Source organism: Hemiscyllium ocellatum, chromosome 4 (genome assembly GCF_020745735.1).
Source record: "Hemiscyllium ocellatum isolate sHemOce1 chromosome 4, sHemOce1.pat.X.cur, whole genome shotgun sequence".
Lineage (NCBI taxonomy): Eukaryota > Metazoa > Chordata > Chondrichthyes > Orectolobiformes > Hemiscylliidae > Hemiscyllium > Hemiscyllium ocellatum.
This window is the reverse complement of record NC_083404.1, coordinates 5,216,504-5,235,638: the sequence shown is the minus strand read 5'-3', so window position 1 is coordinate 5,235,638 and position 19,135 is coordinate 5,216,504. Positions and strand designations below refer to the sequence as shown.

Below are 19,135 nucleotides of genomic sequence, written 5' to 3'. Positions count from 1 at the left end.
GTTGCTGGCAGAGCGGTGACATGAAACGTGATTCCGACATGGTGAGCAAATGATTGTCGTGCTGAAAAGTCGCAAGGGACAGGAATGTCATCTTAATAAAGAAATTAAAAGGCACATCTTTCTGTGAGAAACAATGTAAATTTCTGACCTGTCGCAGAATATAGTTCTCTAATTGGTATTGTGTGGTGGTGCAGCAGAATCGCTTTTCCTAAACGTCATTCCGCAGTAGCAATACTGTACATCATTGTCAACAGTTCAGCAAAATCTTCCTAATAAGAGCATGATTACATAAATGCTGCGTTTCACAAAAAAAACCTACCTTGTTGAATCGATCCACCAGAAAGGCTTTCTGCCCACCATACCTCTCCCTCCCCCCAGCCCCACTTATTTTGTTCAACTAGAAATGAAGCACAATGCCAGAAAAAATAACCTATTTTCAGCTGATGCACTCTGTACGTTAACAAATTTTATTAAGTGAGAGGAAAGAAATCAGATGAAGAAATTTTCAATGTTATTATTTTAAATATTCACATAGCAATATTAACCAAGTACATGCACACATATTTTTTTTTAAAAAAACTGTAGCAAATAATCTGTACATTGTTATTTTAGTTTGAGTAATTAATACAGATTTAAATTCTCCTTTTTTGTGTTGGAAACCATAATTTTTCACTGTTTGGTTAAACAAAATGGGGATAAAGTTTTGTGACTTGTGAACCCTGGGGAAGAAATCTTGTTTTGGCAAATTCAGTGTGACGGAGGGGCCTGAGAGTAGCAGGCGTTTTGATTGGGTGCAGAAACAAAAGCAGAGGTTGCTGGGAAAGCTCAGCAGGTCTGGCAGCATCTGTGAAGAGAAATCAGAGTGAACGTTTCGGGTCAAGTGACTCTTCCTCGGAGCTTTTCCAGCAATTTCTGTTTTTGTTTCTGATCTACAGCATCCACAGTTCCTTTGATTTTTATTTAGTATTTAACTCACTGCCACATCTCTTCTAGGAATGCACATCTTGAAAATGTTTTTCTCCTCTCACTGGAGTTCTGAGGAAGGGTCACTCAACTCAAAACGTTAAATCTGATTTCTCCTCACAGATACTGCCAGACCTGCGGATCTTTCCCAACAATTCCTGTTTTTGTTTCTGATTTACAGCATCTGCAGTTGTTTCAGTTTTTACTTAATTGGATGCAGGGCAGGTTTTCTGACACAACTACATTCCTGTTTTTTGGGGAGACGGTCAAAAAATCGAGCTCCCTGATGAAACCTACTGGGTTACATCCTCTGGGCGTTTTACTGAAAAGACACTTCATTCTCCACAAGACAGGACAATCAGTCTGTGTGTGTTTATCAACTCTATCCTAATACCCCTGTGGATTTCCGAGACTAGGCTCACGATAGGCACAGTGATGCCTCCCCTGAGGTTCTCCGGAACATTGTCCAGGACAGAGATCAACCTTTCTTCCCCAGAGATGACAAAAAGTGGCCATCCCGGTTGACAAAAGTGACATGGATGGACGTGGATGTAGAGGACAGAGAAACCCTAACTCCACTGCCACAACACAATAAATAACATCAGAGCATGTATCAGACTGATTCACCATGATGCTGACTGCAGGGCACTCTTCCCAGAATGCTTCACTGCGATGCTGACTGCAGGGCACTCTTCCCAGAATGCTTCACTGCGATGCTGACTGCAGGGCAGTCTTCCCAGAATGCTTCACTGCGATGCTGACTACAGGCCACTTTTCCCAGAATGCTCCAGTGTGATGCTGACTACAGGCCACTCTTCCCAGAACACTTCACTGCGATGCTGACTGCAGGGCAGTCTTCCCAAAATGCTTCACTGCGATGCTGACTGCAGGGCACTCTTCCCAGAACGCTTCACTGCGATGTTGATTACCTGGCACTCTTCCCAGAACGCTTCACTGCGATGCTGACTGCAGGGCAGTCTTCCCAGAATGCTTCACTGCGATGCTGACTGCAGGGCATTCTTCCCAGAATGCTTCATTGTGATGCTGACTACAGGCCACTTTTCCCAGAACGCTTCACTGTGATGCTGACTAGAGGGCACTCTTCCCAAAATGCTTCACTGTGATGCTGACTGGAGGCCACTCTACCCAGAATGCTTCACTGCGATGCTGATTACCTGGCACTCTTCCCAGAACGCTTCACTGCGATCCTGACTGCAGGGCAGTCTTCCCAGAATGCTTCACTGCGATGCTGACTGCAGGGCATTCTTCCCAGAATGCTTCATTTTGATGCTGACTGCAGGGCACTCTTCCCAGAATGCTTCACTGCAAGGCTGACTGCAGGGTACTCTTCCCAGAATGCTTCACTGCAATGCTGACTGCAGGACATTCTTCCCAGAATGCTTCACTGTGATGCTGACTGCAGGCCACTTTTCCCAGAATGCTCCACTGTGATGCTGACTACAGGCCACTCTTCCCAGAATGCTTCACTGTGATGCTGACTATAGGCCACTCTTCCCAGAATGCTCCACTGTGATGCTGACTACAGGCCACTCTTCCCAGAATGCTTCACTGCGATGCTGACTGCAGGGCATTCTTCCCAGAATGCTTCACTGTGATGCTGACTACAGGCCACTCTTCCCAGAATGCTTTACTGTGATGCTGACTGCAGGCCACTCTTCCCAGAATGCTTCACTGCGATGCTGACTACAGGCCACTCTTCCCAGAATGCTTTACTGTGATGCTGACTACAGACACTCTTCCCAGAATGCTTCACTGTGAAGCTGACTACTGGCCACACTTCTCAGGATACTTCACTGCAATGCTGATTATAGGCCACTCTTCCCAGAATGCTTCACTCTGATGTTGACTGGAGGGCACTCTACCCAGAATGCTTCACTGCAACATTGACTGCAAGGTACTCTTCCCAGAATGCTTCACCGTGATGCTGACTGCAAGACACACTTTCCTTTAACACCTCTTCATAACTGCTGTAGATGGATACCTGTAGCAAACTGAGGTTCAAATCATTTGTCTGCAATCCCGCAAAACTCCATGCTGATGTTCTAGCCAGGAAACCCACAGGAAGCTATTGGTCTAAAGGAAATAAATTAACTGACAATTAATGTCAAACAAAGTTTCTTGATGTGTTAATGTTATGAATCAAGCTTTTCCTTAAGAGAAGGAATATTTTCTGCCACCACTGGCTCATACGTCTGAGTGTCAATGTATGTTACTACAAACTAATTCCGTCTGCAATCTCGCCACCATTGGGCACTCACAGGCCTGTTCGCTGTGTTTCATTACTGCTGTGGTGTCATCTTTGACACCATTTATGTCACCACTTTCTGTCCCAATCCCTTTGTCCTGAGCTGAGGAGACGGGTAGCTGGTGCATCTTTGAGGTTCTCATCCTGCCGTAGAGCTAGACTGTGCAGGGCCACTATTTGGAAACCCTCATGTGCCAGAGTATGGCAGTGCTGCTCCTGGGGGATGCATGCAATGGAAGGGCACCTTCAGTCAACCAATCACCTGTTCAATGAAGACAACATTCAATAAATGAGCAGCATTGTACAGGCAGCCCTTGGAGTTCGGGATATAGGTTTGCTCGCTGAGCTGGAAGGTTTGGTTTCTCATCCAGAACGTCAGCCGGAGCTACAAATCTTCTCAAAACTTGCTAACACTTTGATAGTTGTTTAAATCTGAAAGGTGAGATATGTTTTTGCAGCATGGTTGATAGGGTTTGGAAAGGGGAGGGAGGGAGGCCAGAGGTCTTGAGGGGGAGCAGGATTCGTGGTGAAATTGGAAACTGGAGATCAATGTAGTCAATTAATCTCCATGCAGTTTGCATTGTTTTCAAATGATGGAATTGAGAGTGAAATGAAAGAAATGTTTTTCCTTAATGCTGTGTTTGGTTTTTTTTTCACTCTTCTTTATAGGCAAGTACATGACCTTTATTTTAAATCCGTTCCTCTATCAGTTTGTGGTTCAGTGCAACAAGCAATTAGACTTCCAAGGATTTTCACTGGAGCTGTCAGCCAAAGTTTTTGGCCACCCTTATCTGAATGATCCCAAAATACCAGTGTGCATTGAAGAAATTCAGAAGCTCTACTCCTACCTAATGGGTGAGGAGCTAAATATTTTGAATGGAAGAATGATGAAGAATCTTCAGAATGTAATGAAACAAGAGCAGTTGGGGCCAACAGAGTGCAGAACAGAGGGTATGTACAGCTTCTGTTGCCGTATCATAATTGAAGCCACTTATTTAACTCTATATGGAAAGGCACCCAAGGACGAGCAAGAAGAAATCACTGAATTAAAAAAGAAATTTATTCAATTTGACAAAATGTTTCCCTACCTGGTTGCAAGGATCCCCATTGAACTTCTAGGCAACACCAAACTGATTCGCAGAGAACTGACCAGTTATTTCACATCGAGAAGATTGGATCAACGACTAAATCTAGCAAATGTAATCAAAGAGAGAAAGAATTTTCTAGAGACGTATTCATATCTGCAAGATCATCAGAGAGCAGGTAAGCAAAAATGAACACATACAATTGCAATCTTTCCCCATCTATTAAAAATTATAAATTAAACTGAATCTCAAACTGTTGGCCCATCCACGCAATTTTAAGGAACTTGAACTGTTCAGGCAAAGTTGTTTGATAAGTTCTCATTTTGCTGGGATCAATGTCAGAGTGGGTTTGAATATTTGCAGCACTGAGACCTGACTTTGAAACTTAGACTAATGGAATGGAAGTAACGTCTCTGACAAATGCTGCTTCTAATTAAAATTAATCTTCATGGTTTGAATAATACACGGGAGCATGTTCTGTAATTCATTACGAGTTAGCTGTTTATCTCAGAGAAGATGGTAACAAACAGATAAAAGTGGAAACCCTTGCAGTTGAGATCCCTCCTTGAGAATAAGTGTGAGTTCACACAGCAGGAAGTTGGTGTCAGATTTGAGTTTTATTTAAAAAATGTTCTACAGTTAGAATGTTCAGTTCCCCAGTGATGAAATCACTCACTATGGTTCACATTAATTTCAGTCAGCATTTTATTTAAACGTAAATCCCCATAAAGCTGAGACCTGATTTTAATCCAACACACAGGGTACAATCAGTTGGCTAATATTGCCCCCAGAGGATATACCACCTTGCTGATGGATTTGTACCTACTGCACTTTAACTGGGATTCTACAAGGCATGCAGCATGACCTAACTGGGGACTAACTTAACGAGTTTTGAAAAGATTTGTAGCTCAGGTTGAGGTTCTGGATGTAGGTTTGCTCACTGAGCTGGAAGGCTCATTTCCAGACGTTTTGTCACCCTCCTGGGTAACATCTTCAGTGGGCCTCAGGTGAAACAGTGTGTACATGATTCCTGCTTGCAAGGGACTAACTTGCAAAGAGTTTGGAGGCTTGTATACCACCAATACCACCAGTGAAACCTGGCTTGGTGATGCACTATAGCCACAAGACACCAACGTAATGCATAGAATCCCTACGGTGCGGAAAGAGGCTATTCAGCCCATCTACACTGACCTTCCAAAGATCATCCCACTCAGCCCAGGTCCCTCACCCGAGTAACCCATATTTCACATGGTTAATCCACCTGACCTACACATCTTTGGACTGTGGGAGGAAACCGGAGCACCCAGAGGAAACCCACGCAGACACTGGGAGAATGTGCAAACTCCACACAGACAGTTGCCCGAGGCTGGAATTGAACCCAGGTCCCTGGCGCCAATTTGTTTACATTTTGGGAAGGATTCTTGAGAATGAGTAGCAATGGGAATGTAGCTCTGTGCTCTTTAACAACTCTGTGGGCTCCCTCTGTCATGAACTTACTTCTGTCTCCCAGCCTACAATGGCTTTGCGAACTGGTGATAGGCAGGTGGAGGGAAACAAGTTTGTGTTTGAATGGTTTTATTTGCGTTTTAGTTGAAGAATAATTTATGTTCTCAGTCCTGAATGGATAGGATCATCTGGGCAGATAGAACACATGAAATCTAAGGCACAATGACAGGAAAGGAGGCTTCAGTCCATGGTGACCTCCTGACCTACTGAAGGATTGGTTTGCTTAGTTTTTCCCCACTGCCCTGCAATTTGTATTTCATTTTTGGATAATGATTCAATCCCATTTAGAAAGTCTCATTTGACCCATCCTCTAAGGTAGTGCATTTTAATTTACAATTACTTTTGGAACAGTTTCTTTGATCTACTCTGTATAGATCCCTGATGAATTTTGCTGCTCATGGAGTCACAGGGTCAGACAGCATGGAAACAGGCCCTTTGGCTCAACTCATCCTGCAGACCAGGCTTCCTAAACTGAACTGGCCCCATTTGGCCCATATCCCTCTAAACCCTTCCTCTCCATCTACCTATCCAAGTGTCTTTTAAATGTTGTTATTGTGACCCATCTTTGCCACTTCCTTTGGCAGCTTGTTCCATACCTGCCCCACCTTCTGTGTAAAACCTCAGGTCCATTTTATAGCTTTCCCCCCTTGTCCTAAACCTATGCCTTCTAGTTTTGGATTTCACAGCTCTATGTAAAAGACCTTGTCTATTTATCGTATCCATGCCCCTTATGATTTTATAAACCTCTCCAAGCTCAACTTCCTACAGTCCAGGGAAAAGAAAATCCCTAGCCAGCCTTTCCTACTAACTCAAACTCTCCAGTCCCAGCAGTAAATCATTTTTGGATCCTGTAAAATAACCTCTTAATCTTTTCTCAAAGTGAAAGCCAGGCTCAGTGAGTAAACTGGTGAAAATGTGTTGCTGGTTAAAGCACAGCAGGTCAGGCAGCATCCAAGGAATAGGAAATTCGACGTTTCGGGCATAAGCCCTTCATCAGGAATTATGCCCGAAACGTCGAATTTCCTGTTCCTTGGATGCTGCCTGGCCTGCTGTGCTTTAACCAGCAACACATTTTCAGCTGCGATCTCCAGCATCTGCAGACCTCACTTTTTACTCAGTGAGTAAACTGTCTACTCTGCTCCTTTGCTTTGTTTTTATGAACAATCCCAACTTCTCCCAGCCTTTCCACATCGCTGATGTTTCCTCATCCTTGGAACTATCCTCATGACCCCTTTCTGCAGAAATGGATGGAAAACTCCAGGTTGGAGCAGCGTTCCCTGCAGGTTAAACATGACTCCCTTTCTTTTGCAATCTATGCTACAACGACAAGTCCCTATTGTAAGTTTGTCCAGCTTTTATCATGCAAATGGTTAACCAATATGGAAGAAGAGTGATTTACGTGACCTATCCAATATTCAAGTTAGAGGTAGACAATCATGTTATAAAGGTATTTTAATATTAGGCTAAAACACCAAAATAATTGAATTGTTATGTTTAAGAGAAGACAATTATGTGACCTTGAATGTTTCTAAATCTTTTAGAAGTAGCCTGTATTGTAATATTTCCATCCTGCAAAAACCTTCTGGGATAATTGAATTCAACTTTTTGCTGATGTGCTAAAACAAGGCACTTATTGCTAATAATGAGGCAGATTTAACAGAGCCACATTTATTCCTTGCCCCCTCCCCCTCCACCCCTCCCATGTAACATTGCTTTGAAACTGTCCTCATTAAGCAGAAAATTAGACTTCAGAACCCTATTGGTCCTCATTAGCATTCACTGATCCTTGGCTGGGTCTTTGTCCTAACATCTTTTAATTAGCACACTGCAAATCTAATCAGTGTAATAAATGCTATTAATCTTCCTTTTCACTTATTTTCTTGCAGCACATCATTTTGCCTTCCTGTGGGCTGCTCTTGGAAATACAGTTCCAGCTGTATTCTGGGCCCTGTATTATCTGGTGAAAAATCCAGAAGCCCATGCAGCTGTATGTGATGAAATTCAGCATGTGTTCCAGGCAGCTGGTCAAAGAGCAAGCCCTGACTTCAACATCAGCCTCACCAGAGAACACTTAGACAGCATGGTGATCCTAGGTAACTGCTTTTTAACATGCAATCCTGAAAAATGCAAGTGCATTTCCAATTTGTTCAGAAAATACATTAAACTTCCAGTTGCATCGATTATAGGTTATGCGTTCCCTCAGCATTGAATGGATAGTTTGAATACTTTGTGAGCAATTATTAAATAAATTTGGTGATTCTGCTCTCCTAAAGACAAAAGCAAGAGCGAGATCTTCAATACTTAAAAATCCTGCTGTTTTTAAGTGCAGCTCACTTGGTGAGTGGGATCACCAAATTTATCCTCAATAATCAAGTATCAAATGACTTGATGAGCAGTTCTTTCTGACAGAAAGCCAGAATGTTTGATGATTTTAATTCATGATGCGGTGGTGCCTTTGTTGGACTGGGGTGAACAAGGTCAGATGTCAAACGATACCAGGTTATAATCCAACAGGTTGATTTGAAATCACAAGCTTTCAGAGCGCTGTCAGGTGATGAAGGAGCAACGCTCCGAAAGCTTGTGATTTCAAATCAACCTGTTGGACCATAACCTGCTGTCAAGCGACTTTTAATTTAATTCAAGTTTTGAAAGGCCTGACACATTGTGCATATGGTTATCTATTTCCTGTTGTTAATGGCAAATAATTGGCATATTCAACTTCCTTTTTAAAAAGCAACAAAGGGAATATTTCAGGTTCAAAGCCCCTCATTTGGCTGCCTAATGTTGAAGGAAATATGAAAATATTTTGTGACTTCATATCTTGAATGTTTACATTTATACCAAAGGACCCAACTCTTGGGTAATGAGTCTTAGGAATTTGAAACAATTATGAAAACAGTTGAAAATACTTAACTTCACAAACTTGCATCTCCAAATTAAACCTTCTCTGTCACTCTGTTTCACCTGTGATTTTGTCTCCACTAGTAAAGACTGTGCAGCCTTACACTAATATTCATTTTTGCTGTGAAAGCTATAATTCTTTGAGAAAGAGAATTTGATTCCATGTACTATAAGGTTACCTTAACTAAAATATCCGGTGCACAATGTGTTAAAACTGTATATCGGATCTGACATACATTTTGGAATGAGAAATGAAGACATATGATTCTTTTAATCTTGGGAGTCAGCAAAACGGAAAAAAAAATCCTCTGAGGAAATGCATGATCTCATTTGAGAACAGCAATCACACCTTATCTGACATTAGCTTCTAGCCTGCTTTAGGAAGCAGCAGTTTAAAATTGGGATGCTCAAGAGGTAATGAAATGGAGACTGACTGCTGAAAATTATGACATTGCAGGGTTACTAAATGCAGTAACCATGAATGCACATATCCTCATGTCTTTCTTCTATGTAACTAAGTGTGACTAGCTCATCTGAAAGTACTTTGGTCTCTAAGTCAGACGATTATAGGTTCAAATCCCATTCCAAAGCTGTGAGAGAATTGAAATGCTACACCAGTGCTGTACTCCATTGTTAAAGCTGCTGCTCTTTGGTTGGGATATTAAATGGATGTCCTCCACATTGATTTAAGTACATTTAAAATTCTGTGGTAACAAGAACAGAAATTGTTAGAAAGTGGAGTTAACGTTTCGGGTTTGGCGACCCTTCCTCTCAACTGAAGAAGAGTCACCGGGTCTGAAACGTTAACTCTGATTTCTCTCCACAGACGCTGCCAGACCTGCTGAGCTTTTCCTGCAATTTCTATTTTTGTTTCTGATTTACAGCATCCGCAGTTTTTTCGGTTTTAATTAAGATTCTGTGGTACTTCACTTTAACATAAATAGATAAACTGGTCATTTGCTGTTTGTGGAATCTTAATTTATGCAAATTATTGCTACATTTATCAATTTTAGTAATCTAACTCATAAAGTAATTAGTTGGACTCAATTTTAGAAGATGTGAGGTATATTTTTTAATATACATTCTGTGAATACCTTTATGGCAGAAACACTCCATATTAACCTTTGCTATAGGAAAACTTTCTTCACCTGAAGGCACTTTCCGATAGTGTTTGCTGCAATGCGTAAACTCAATTTCATATCATTAAATCTGTAGTGTCCCACAGTAGCACTACTTTAAATACTGGATTTTCAAAATCCACACCCACAGGATATTTCTCCAATGAGAAATTCCATCTTTTAAAACCCATCATTTAGATATTTTAAACAAAAGTAACGGTCGCCTGATCTTGACACACGCCAGGAACTATTTGTAAATTCGGTCTCACCCGTCAATCACAATGCCAATCTGTCAGGCACCATTTAGACAGCTGCTTCCTTCCCAATGTACTGCACAGTGACATTAGGCCCCATTGTCATCATCATGATTGACAAGCGGCTCAACGTTCACAAATAGTTTTGGGGTTTATTTTTCAAACTTTCTTAAGGATGGGTAAATGAAAAGGATTAGTTAATGGGATAGAAGAGAAGAATTCTGAGTGGTGAGTGAGCTTTTTGTCTCAGTTATTCGTCACTGGGCCACTTGAAGATCATAAGAAATAGGAACAGGAGTAGGCCATTTGGCCACTCGAGACTGCTTCACCGTTCTACAGGATCATGGCTGATCCAACCTTCCTCACGTCTGCTTTCTTGCCTTTTCTCTGTAGCCCTTGATTCCCTGACTGATCAAGAATCTTTCTCTCTCAGCTTTAAATATATACATGGACTCTGCATACCCCCAGCTCTCTGGGGCAAGGAGTTCCAAAAACTCTCAACCCCCAGGAGAAAGGAAATTCTTCCTCATCTCAGCCTTAAATTAATGCCCCTTTATTCTGAGGCTGTGCCCTCTGGTCCCAGACTCTCCCATGAGCGGAAATACTCTCTCAGCATTGACCCTGTCAAGCCCCTTAAGAATCCTCTATGCTTCAATGGGATCACCTCTCATTTTTCTAAACTCCAGGGAGTAGTGCCCCAACCTGTTTAATCTTTGTTCATGAGACAACCCCTCTATAACAGGGATCATCCTAGTGACCCTTCTCTGAACTGCCTCCAGTGAAAGCTTCCTTACATTTCTTAAATAAGGGGACCACAGTGTTTCAGATATATGCACATGTGACATGAAGTTGGAAAATGTTACTAGACTACATTTTGATCACCCTTTATGGCGATTAACTTATGTACATTGCTTTTAACTTCCTCCTCCAGTAATAACCCATCTAAAGCCTAAAGTTTATAAAATATCACTGCCATCTGAAATGTGGTTTTTCACTAAGACTCCTGAGCAGAAAGTGCACCCCAGAGAGAGAAGGTGTTTTCCCCAGCGTACTGCTTCTGTGGTGCTTTCTCTTGCACACTGGCTAAACCACATTTTACTGACTTCCCATGAAGAAGAATTGGAATGAGCGTCTCAGTGAGAAGCAGACTTGGCATTGAAAGTCAATCCGTAATGACTACACCCATCCTCTTTCATCTAATTTTATGAAGTTAGATATTTTCAATAGATCAGGATTGCTTACTGATCCAATAACATTTCAGTCTTTTGTGTTACCCAGTTTACAAGCGGGATGTAACATTTGTTTCCTTACTCTAGTCAACAGGGTTAGGGTTTGTGCGAAGATTTGTAGCTCGCGTGCTCGTTGTTGTGGTTCTGTTCGCCGAGCTGGAAGTTTTTGTTGCAAACGTTTCGTCCCCTGGCTAGGCGACATCATCAGTGCTCTGGAGCCTCCTGCGAAGCGCTTCTTTGATGTTTCTTCCGGTATTTATAGTGGTCTGTCCTTGCCGCTTCCGGGTGTCAGTTTCAGCTGTCCACTGTAGTGGTTGGTATATTGGGTCCAGGTCGATGTGTTTGTTGATGGAGTTTGTGGATGAATGCCATGCCTCTAGGAATTCCCTGGCTGTTCTCTGTCTGGCTTGCCCTATGATAGTAGTGTTTTCCCAGTCGAATTCATGTTGCTTGTTGTCTGAGTGTGTGGCTACTAGGGATAGCTGGTCGTGTCGTTTCGTGGCTAGTTGATGTTCATGGATGCGGATTGTTAGCTGTCTTCCTGTTTGTCCTATATAGTGTTTTGTGCAGTCCTTGCATGGTATTTTATAAACTACATTAGTTTAGGGTTAGGGTTAGTTGAAATGAACAGATGATTTTTTTTTTAAGTCAGCAACTTACTAAAAATTCTCAACACATTTACATAGCAGGCTGGTTGCACAATAAAATTCTATCATTCTGGAGTGAATTCTTGGTTTTTGCTGATTCCTTTTGTAGCCAGTTTACTACCTGACAAACAATAAGTGTGGGGATTGGCCACTGTAGCATTCCCAGTTGGTGACTGATCATTTACTGTTCAGTACTCCTGAACCACATTTTTTTTGACCATTGCTTATGTGCTTTCTGAGTCTTGGGTCAGGTGTTAAATATCAAAGTAGTTGACAATGACCTTTAAGTTTTTTGTGCAAACCTTTAGTGCAGTATCTGATTGGGATCTGGGCATCGAATCACCATGTTGTGTTTCAAGCTGTCAGATTCATGCAAGACCGTAATGTTTACAATAAAGTCTGCAATTATTTTGTAGCTTGCACTGTTCCTTAGTTTTGCAACAATTAATTTATTTGAAAAATTAGAAAAAATATTTACAGTGATTGCTACCTTATCAAATTTCTGCAAAGCTGCTGAATTCTCAGACAGTCGACTACAGCAAACATAGCAATAGTTTATAACCAGTCTCTCACAATATTACTTCCTACTGAAAGGAAGAAAAGACTAGCTTGTAATTTGAATGCTTTCATGTATTGTTGTCAATTGACTTCTACCAAGGCTGCCCATAGGTTGGAGGTGAGATTGAAACTTTCACTTTAATAATCTAGAGAAACATATTATCTGTACAGGACTGAGCCTGCAAATGTTTCATAACACACATATTTCAAGAACAAATCAAGAAATCTTTCACAGATGCTGGCAGTGTAGTACTTTTTGAAAAGGAACTGAATGTTTTCCTTAACCTCAATATTCCAAGATGTCTCCAGTGTGTGTTTGAAAACAAAGGTTGTGCACACTTTGCTGTCTGGCTATCCTGGGATAGGCTTTGAATTGGCTTGTTTGTTCGATACTAGTACAGAAACAGATGCCGCACCACTGCGCTGGATAATTTACAAACTATAGCCCTTGGTACTGAATAGAAGACCTCCCAAGCTACCAGCTGATCTATCTGTGGCGTTGGATGGCTGCTTTTGATATATGTTAAATGTGTGCAAGAAATTGTAAGCAGGGTTATTTAGATTGATGAGATTTTCTGCATTTTATTTTTGGGAATGTGTTGCAAGCTTTGAATGCTTTATAGAAATGTGTCTTTTAATTTATCAACTTAAACCCCATAGGCCTGTGCTTCTCCCTTGCTGATCATCATCTGACTCATTACTTTTGGCATTTAATAATTATCATCATGATTGCTCAAAGCCAAAGCAGGCTAACCTCCCACATGTAGCTGGTACTGTAAGGTAAAACAGATTTGTCATTTACGATCTGACCACGAAGACACACTTTGCGCTCCATTATCGTGATTAACTTCTGCATAAGATATGCTTGCCCAATTGTCATTTGTGATACTACATCAGCCACTGAGTGCCATGCTGCAAGGGAGAGTTTCAACCAATGGAATGTGATCATGTTGCTCAAGTGATAACTACTGCACGACCATTTCACCGTCGTGTGCTGTAGTCATGAAATTTTTTTTCCTCTCTGTTTCGTCTGATTTCTTAGGCAAACAGTAATGTTTCACTTGTCATCTATCATTTCCCGAGCACATACTAAAATGGTTTATACACAGTGTCTTTCTCGTGGCAGCGCACAGCATGAGGGTAGGAGGGTAGACATTTTCTCGTACGCTGCAACGTTTCGCTGCCAGGGCGCTGCCAGTTAGAATCTATCGTGTCAGGTGCCTTGTGGCAATCCGCAATCCAGGCTTTCTTCTGGATTCGCAGTCCTGCCCTGGCTTCGTCACCAACAAACCGATTTGATTCTGCCTGATTATAGTAACGAAGGCAGTCCAAAAGAATATGCACAGACTCACTGTACGTCACATTGAATCACCGCGCTGACCACACAGAGCTGACCAAAGCTTCATTCCTTTAGACAAATGCACGCTTAAGGAGAAACCTCCTGCAAGAATGCATCCCATGCCACTTTATTTTCTGTGCACGCTGCTGCAGATTTAATGTTTACTGAAAGAACAGTTGCTGTTTACTTCGGATTAATACTTGCAGTTTTTTTTAAGCTTCCTTTCTTAACAACGCCATGGTGCTTGGGATGTGAACTTCCTTCATCCCTTAAATGTAGGTGATGACTTTTGTAAATTTGTACCCTCTCTCATGGGCGGATACAATTTTTCGACTTCCCCAAGATGATCAGAAAGAATCAAGTTGCTAAATTCGCTATCCAGATATACTGTTGGAAAGAAGTCAGTTTTGATTACAATGTGAGTGTTGCAACCCTAGACAGGAGCTACATGCTGATATGCATTCTATCAGAATGATTTATGCAAATTATGCACATTATTCCCACAGGAATTCTTCTTCGAACTGCCAGGATAAATTGCCGGAAATTAGCCATAAAATCTGTCGAGCAGGGAACAAAAGTTGAAGGCCACTAGGATGCCAAGGACATTGGGTTTCTGGAGCCTACTAAGATGGGGTGGTGCATTCAGTTTGAAAAGCTTTTCTAAAAAATCTGAAAATCTGCAATTATCATCTTTGCAAGGAAACTGTTTCTCTTTTTGTGTTGAAGTCAAAGAATTCCAGCACTTAATTCAACACCAAATACAGCTAATATGTCATTCAATATGCTCAGAATTTAAAGGACTTTTTCCCCCAAAATAAATTATGGATACAAAAAGCGAAAAGAGACGGGATGTTTCTAAAATTCTTGACGCTAACACTGTTTCGCTTTCTCTCTGTATTTGTTCTCTTTGTCTGTTCTTATACTTACTTGCCTTTAGGAAGTGCCATAAAAGAGAGCTTTCGATTATGTAGTGCCTCTATGAACATCCGAACTGCTCAGGAGGATTTCACCTTAAACCTTAAAGAAGGACAGAGCATCAAACTGAGAAAAGGCGATTGGGTTGTCCTTTATCCTCAAATTCTACACATGGATCCAGAGGTTTATGAAAATCCTGAGGTATGTCATGTCCTGCATGTGCAGCTCAGTCTATCCTGCTGCCTTACAGCAACAACCAAGCCTTTTGTTCTAGCGTTGTGATTGCTCTTTCTTGCGAAAAGAATCTCCCATCTTTTGAATAGTGTGTGGTCCAAGACCTGAAGGTCATTGAATTTAGTGTCTCAATAGAGAATATGGGAATGAGATTGAGTAGTGTTGCTTTGAAAAGGATTAACATTGAACTGTGAATTGATTGGCTTGAAGTCAAGAGAACTCTCTGCTTTGTTAGGTAAAGGATCACTTGATGACCAAGAAAAAGAAATGAGAAAGAACTGTGTCAGTAACAAATAAGCTGCATCATTGAGATAATTGTGCCGGAGCATCATTGATTCCAAAAATTCCTGTAATAGCCATATGTTGCTTCACATTACTTCATAAGGATTCTCCCTTTTCTTGATCAATTGATATGGTGCTGTGAACTTGAGATTGTGAAGCTGTTGCTCTGCACTGAGGCTCTGAAGGTAATTGTGTCATCTCCCTGTATTTTTTCTCTCTCCGCAGCCAGAGTTAATGAATATCAAAGGCTGGAAATTAATCCACCATGGCACAGCCTTAATGTGGCTTGAGAGATTCACCACCTGCATGCAAATTAAATGCAATCAGATTCTACATTGCATTTGGTAAATTGTTGCTAGTACTAGCATTAACACTAAACTACGAGCTGAGGTTGGAGAGCAGAGATGACTGTTCCAGCAGCAGCAGCAGCAAACACTGCTGTCTTCTTTCACACCGTGACCTTCCCATGTACATGTGCACATGAATACATTAAATTCAGCTATTAGTATTAATTGACACTTATTATTCAAGACAAAAATTTGATTTGGCCAGCATTTAATTTAACATAATACATTCTTAGTACAGTAAATCATGGTCAACTGCTGTTGAATACAACTAGTTAACATTGATGCAGCATTACGTAAATAGTCTTTCATAAATATTATCATGAATCAATATGTTACATTGATAGATGCTTGTAGCTAAAAACAAATTCCTGTTGCCAACTCTCCAAAAAATTCATACACATTTACGATTTCATAGTATTATTAAATATTTAAAGTCAGATTAATATTTAACTTTAAGGTATGAATTAGTCTAAGGGTTCAAATGCTGGTTGTAAACTCAGCCTTATTTAATGTCAGCTAGGTAAAAACAAGGACTGCAGATGCTGGAAACCACAGTCTAGATTAGAGTCCTGCTCCTCGGATGCTGCCTGACCTGCTGTGCTTTTCCAGCACTACTCTAATCTGGACCCTTATTTAATACAAACCTAAAACTTTGTAATTTACTCCCATGTATCCATTAGTATCTGCCAAAACTTAAACATGCAATGAAAAGTAGTTGAAACTTACAGGTATAATTTTATACATTTCAAACCAATGTCCAGGTGCTTGAATTTGATAGAGAGAAAAGAGAGTAAAAATAACTGGGATCTAGAAGAGAGTGAAAAGAATGATGGAGATGCTCATGGAAGGCTGAACTGTTCTGAGCACATTGACACCCAACTGTACCTTGTTAATTCCGCCAGTAAAAAGAGCAGGACCTTTTTCACTTGGGAAATGGTTAGGGTTAGGGCTAGGGTCTCAATTCTCAAGACAAAGCTCTACATGTTTTTGGTTTGTGATGGCAAAAGGACCTGGAGCCATGACAGATAAATAGAGATAAAATATGATTGAACTGAAATCTGATTAGATGCCAACGTTGGAAGTCACACCACACTAGGTTATAGTCCAACAAGTTTATTTGAAATCGCAGGCCTTTGGAGCACATGGATGTGCCTAACCTCACTAAAGTTTGTCTGGATCTGTTTTATTTAGGTTGTATTAGTATGAGTTTATTTTGGCTTTTCGGTAAGAAACGTTAGAGCATGTATGAATACCTGTTTGATGGGCTCTTTGTTGTTTGCTTTCTTAGAATATTTGCAGGTCATTGAATTAACTCCACAGAGAGCGGTATCCTGACACCCAAGCTGCTGTTTATTTACTCGTGGACAGTCCTTGACACTGATCCAGTTCCCTCAGAGCTGGCTGTCAGTGTGACACTCCAATTCATTCATGTTTTTAACCTGTTTTTCTAATCAACCTGTTCAGAGATGTTTTTACACACCTCCAAGACAGGTGGGACTTGAACCCATGCCTCCTAGTCCAGGAGTATGGACACTACCACTGCACTACAAGAGGGTCCAACACTCCTCTCTATATCTATCAGCCAGTGCTCCCAGATTAGACCAGATTAATAGCCTCAATCAAGGAACTCAAATTCTATAAGGTCCACCTGGCTGACCTCATCACAATCATTACAGGAGAATTACAATGGCTGATACTGGGCGTGGATGTGCAGCAATGTAGGTTACTTTTCAGTGAGCTATTCATGGAATAAATCCTGATCCCATCTTTGTAAGAAAGAAACTTCAGGATGGATCTTGCACATTCCTGAAAGGTGGGTCTTCAGTGATGTCATCATGCAATGTAAGACAGGGATCCCATCCAACACCTCCCTCCCCAACCTTGAGCTCATTCCCATTGGACCAAGAAAAGTCTATCAGAATAAGCAATTGACTCACTGGGTATAATTGCTTATTATTAAGTATTACTGAAATAAAAGAGAGAAAAGCTGTTGAAATGTTTTGTCTTTCTGTCACCCACACAGAACAAGAATACAAACATATCAAAGGGAGCGGCAATTTATATTGCATATGAAACACAATCCAAAACATTTTAGCAGCTTTTCTCTCTTTTTTTGTTCAATAATAAGGGCGGCACGGTGGCTCAGTGGTTAGCACTTCTGCCTCACAGCACCAGAGACCCGCATTCAATTCCCGCCTCAGGCAACTGACTGTGTGGAGTTTGTACATTCTCCCCGTGTCTGCGTGGGTTTCCTCCGGGTGCTCCGGTTTCCTCCCACAGTCCAAACAAAAATGTGCAGGTCAGGTGAATTGGCCATGCTAAATTGCCTGTAGTATTAGGTGAAGGGGCAAATGTAGGGGAATGGGTCTGGATGGGTTGCTCTTCAGAGGGTCAGTGTGGACTTGTTGGGCCGAAGGGCCTGTTTCCACACTGTAAGTAATCTAATCTAATACATTCTGTACCACCAAGCAATTATACAATTACAATTACTTATTCTGATAGACTTTTTTGTGTGTAAATGACAAAGAGAATCCATTTGACCTGGAAGATATAATTGGCTGATGTTACTACATACCTTTTCTTTGGAATTTTCAGGAATCCATACGGACCATACCATATTTTGTGTTGTGATATCAGACAAGTTACTTTCATAGTTAGACCATTGAGCTTAGACATTTGAAATGATTGATACTTGAAACATATATGGGGTACATTCCTAGATTTAAAGCGCAAATTATGCCCTCTCATTTAGGCAGTGCATATTAATAATTTCAGGTCCTGGAAACGCCTGTATTCAGATTACACTCAGAGGTCACTGAAAGGCCATTAATGCTTTGACTACAGTCATTACTTCATATATCACTATTATGTCCCCCAGAAATAATATTTAATAAAACTGCAATTTGGATTGTTTGCAGAAAATATTAATTTTCTGACAAATGGGATATGTCTACACAGCTGAAATATTGGGAAATGTAAGAGAGAGAACATTGAATCCTGCCTTCAGCTTTGCATTTCCTGGTGTTTGTTCACCTCAGTACAGTATCGGTGATAATTCCGTCATGCTTAATAATTACATTGAAGAGCAGCCTTCAAGAAAACTGATGATTGCTCAGTAACGGATCAGAGATTAAAGTATATGGGACAAGTATAAACAAACGAAAATATTTAAAATATGTAGGAATACTGCATTAAATGGTAGTGACACGTTTTCACAGTGGCTTAGTGGAACCATTTGGCAATCAGTAGACAAGATAGAAAGTAAAACTGAATTGGGGAACAGATTGTGTACTACTGTGCGGGATGCAGATTTGAATTTTCACAGTTAATTTGAATCGCCAGCTCCCTTTACTGCCTTTTCCAAACCTCAAAGAAATAACATAACATTTCCTGGCATTTATTCAGTTGGGGCTACATTTCAGAGCAACCTAAACTTTGCAACAAAATATGTAGGTTAATGAATATGTATGAAACAGTTCTGGAATTGCAGG

At 40.9% G+C, this 19,135-nt stretch overlaps 1 protein-coding gene across 2 annotated transcripts in view; it reads left to right on the top strand.

Annotated features, from left to right (window-relative positions):
• Nucleotides 1-19,135, top strand: part of LOC132810575 (cytochrome P450 7B1) — a 202,621-nt gene that overhangs the window by 177,712 nt on the left and 5,774 nt on the right. For both annotated transcript variants that reach the window (XM_060822671.1, XM_060822672.1), the window contains exons 3-5: nt 3,899-4,492; nt 7,707-7,913; nt 14,804-14,982. In XM_060822671.1, the coding sequence (XP_060678654.1) occupies nt 3,899-4,492; nt 7,707-7,913; nt 14,804-14,982 (980 nt within the window). The remainder of the gene's footprint in view (nt 1-3,898; nt 4,493-7,706; nt 7,914-14,803; nt 14,983-19,135) is intronic.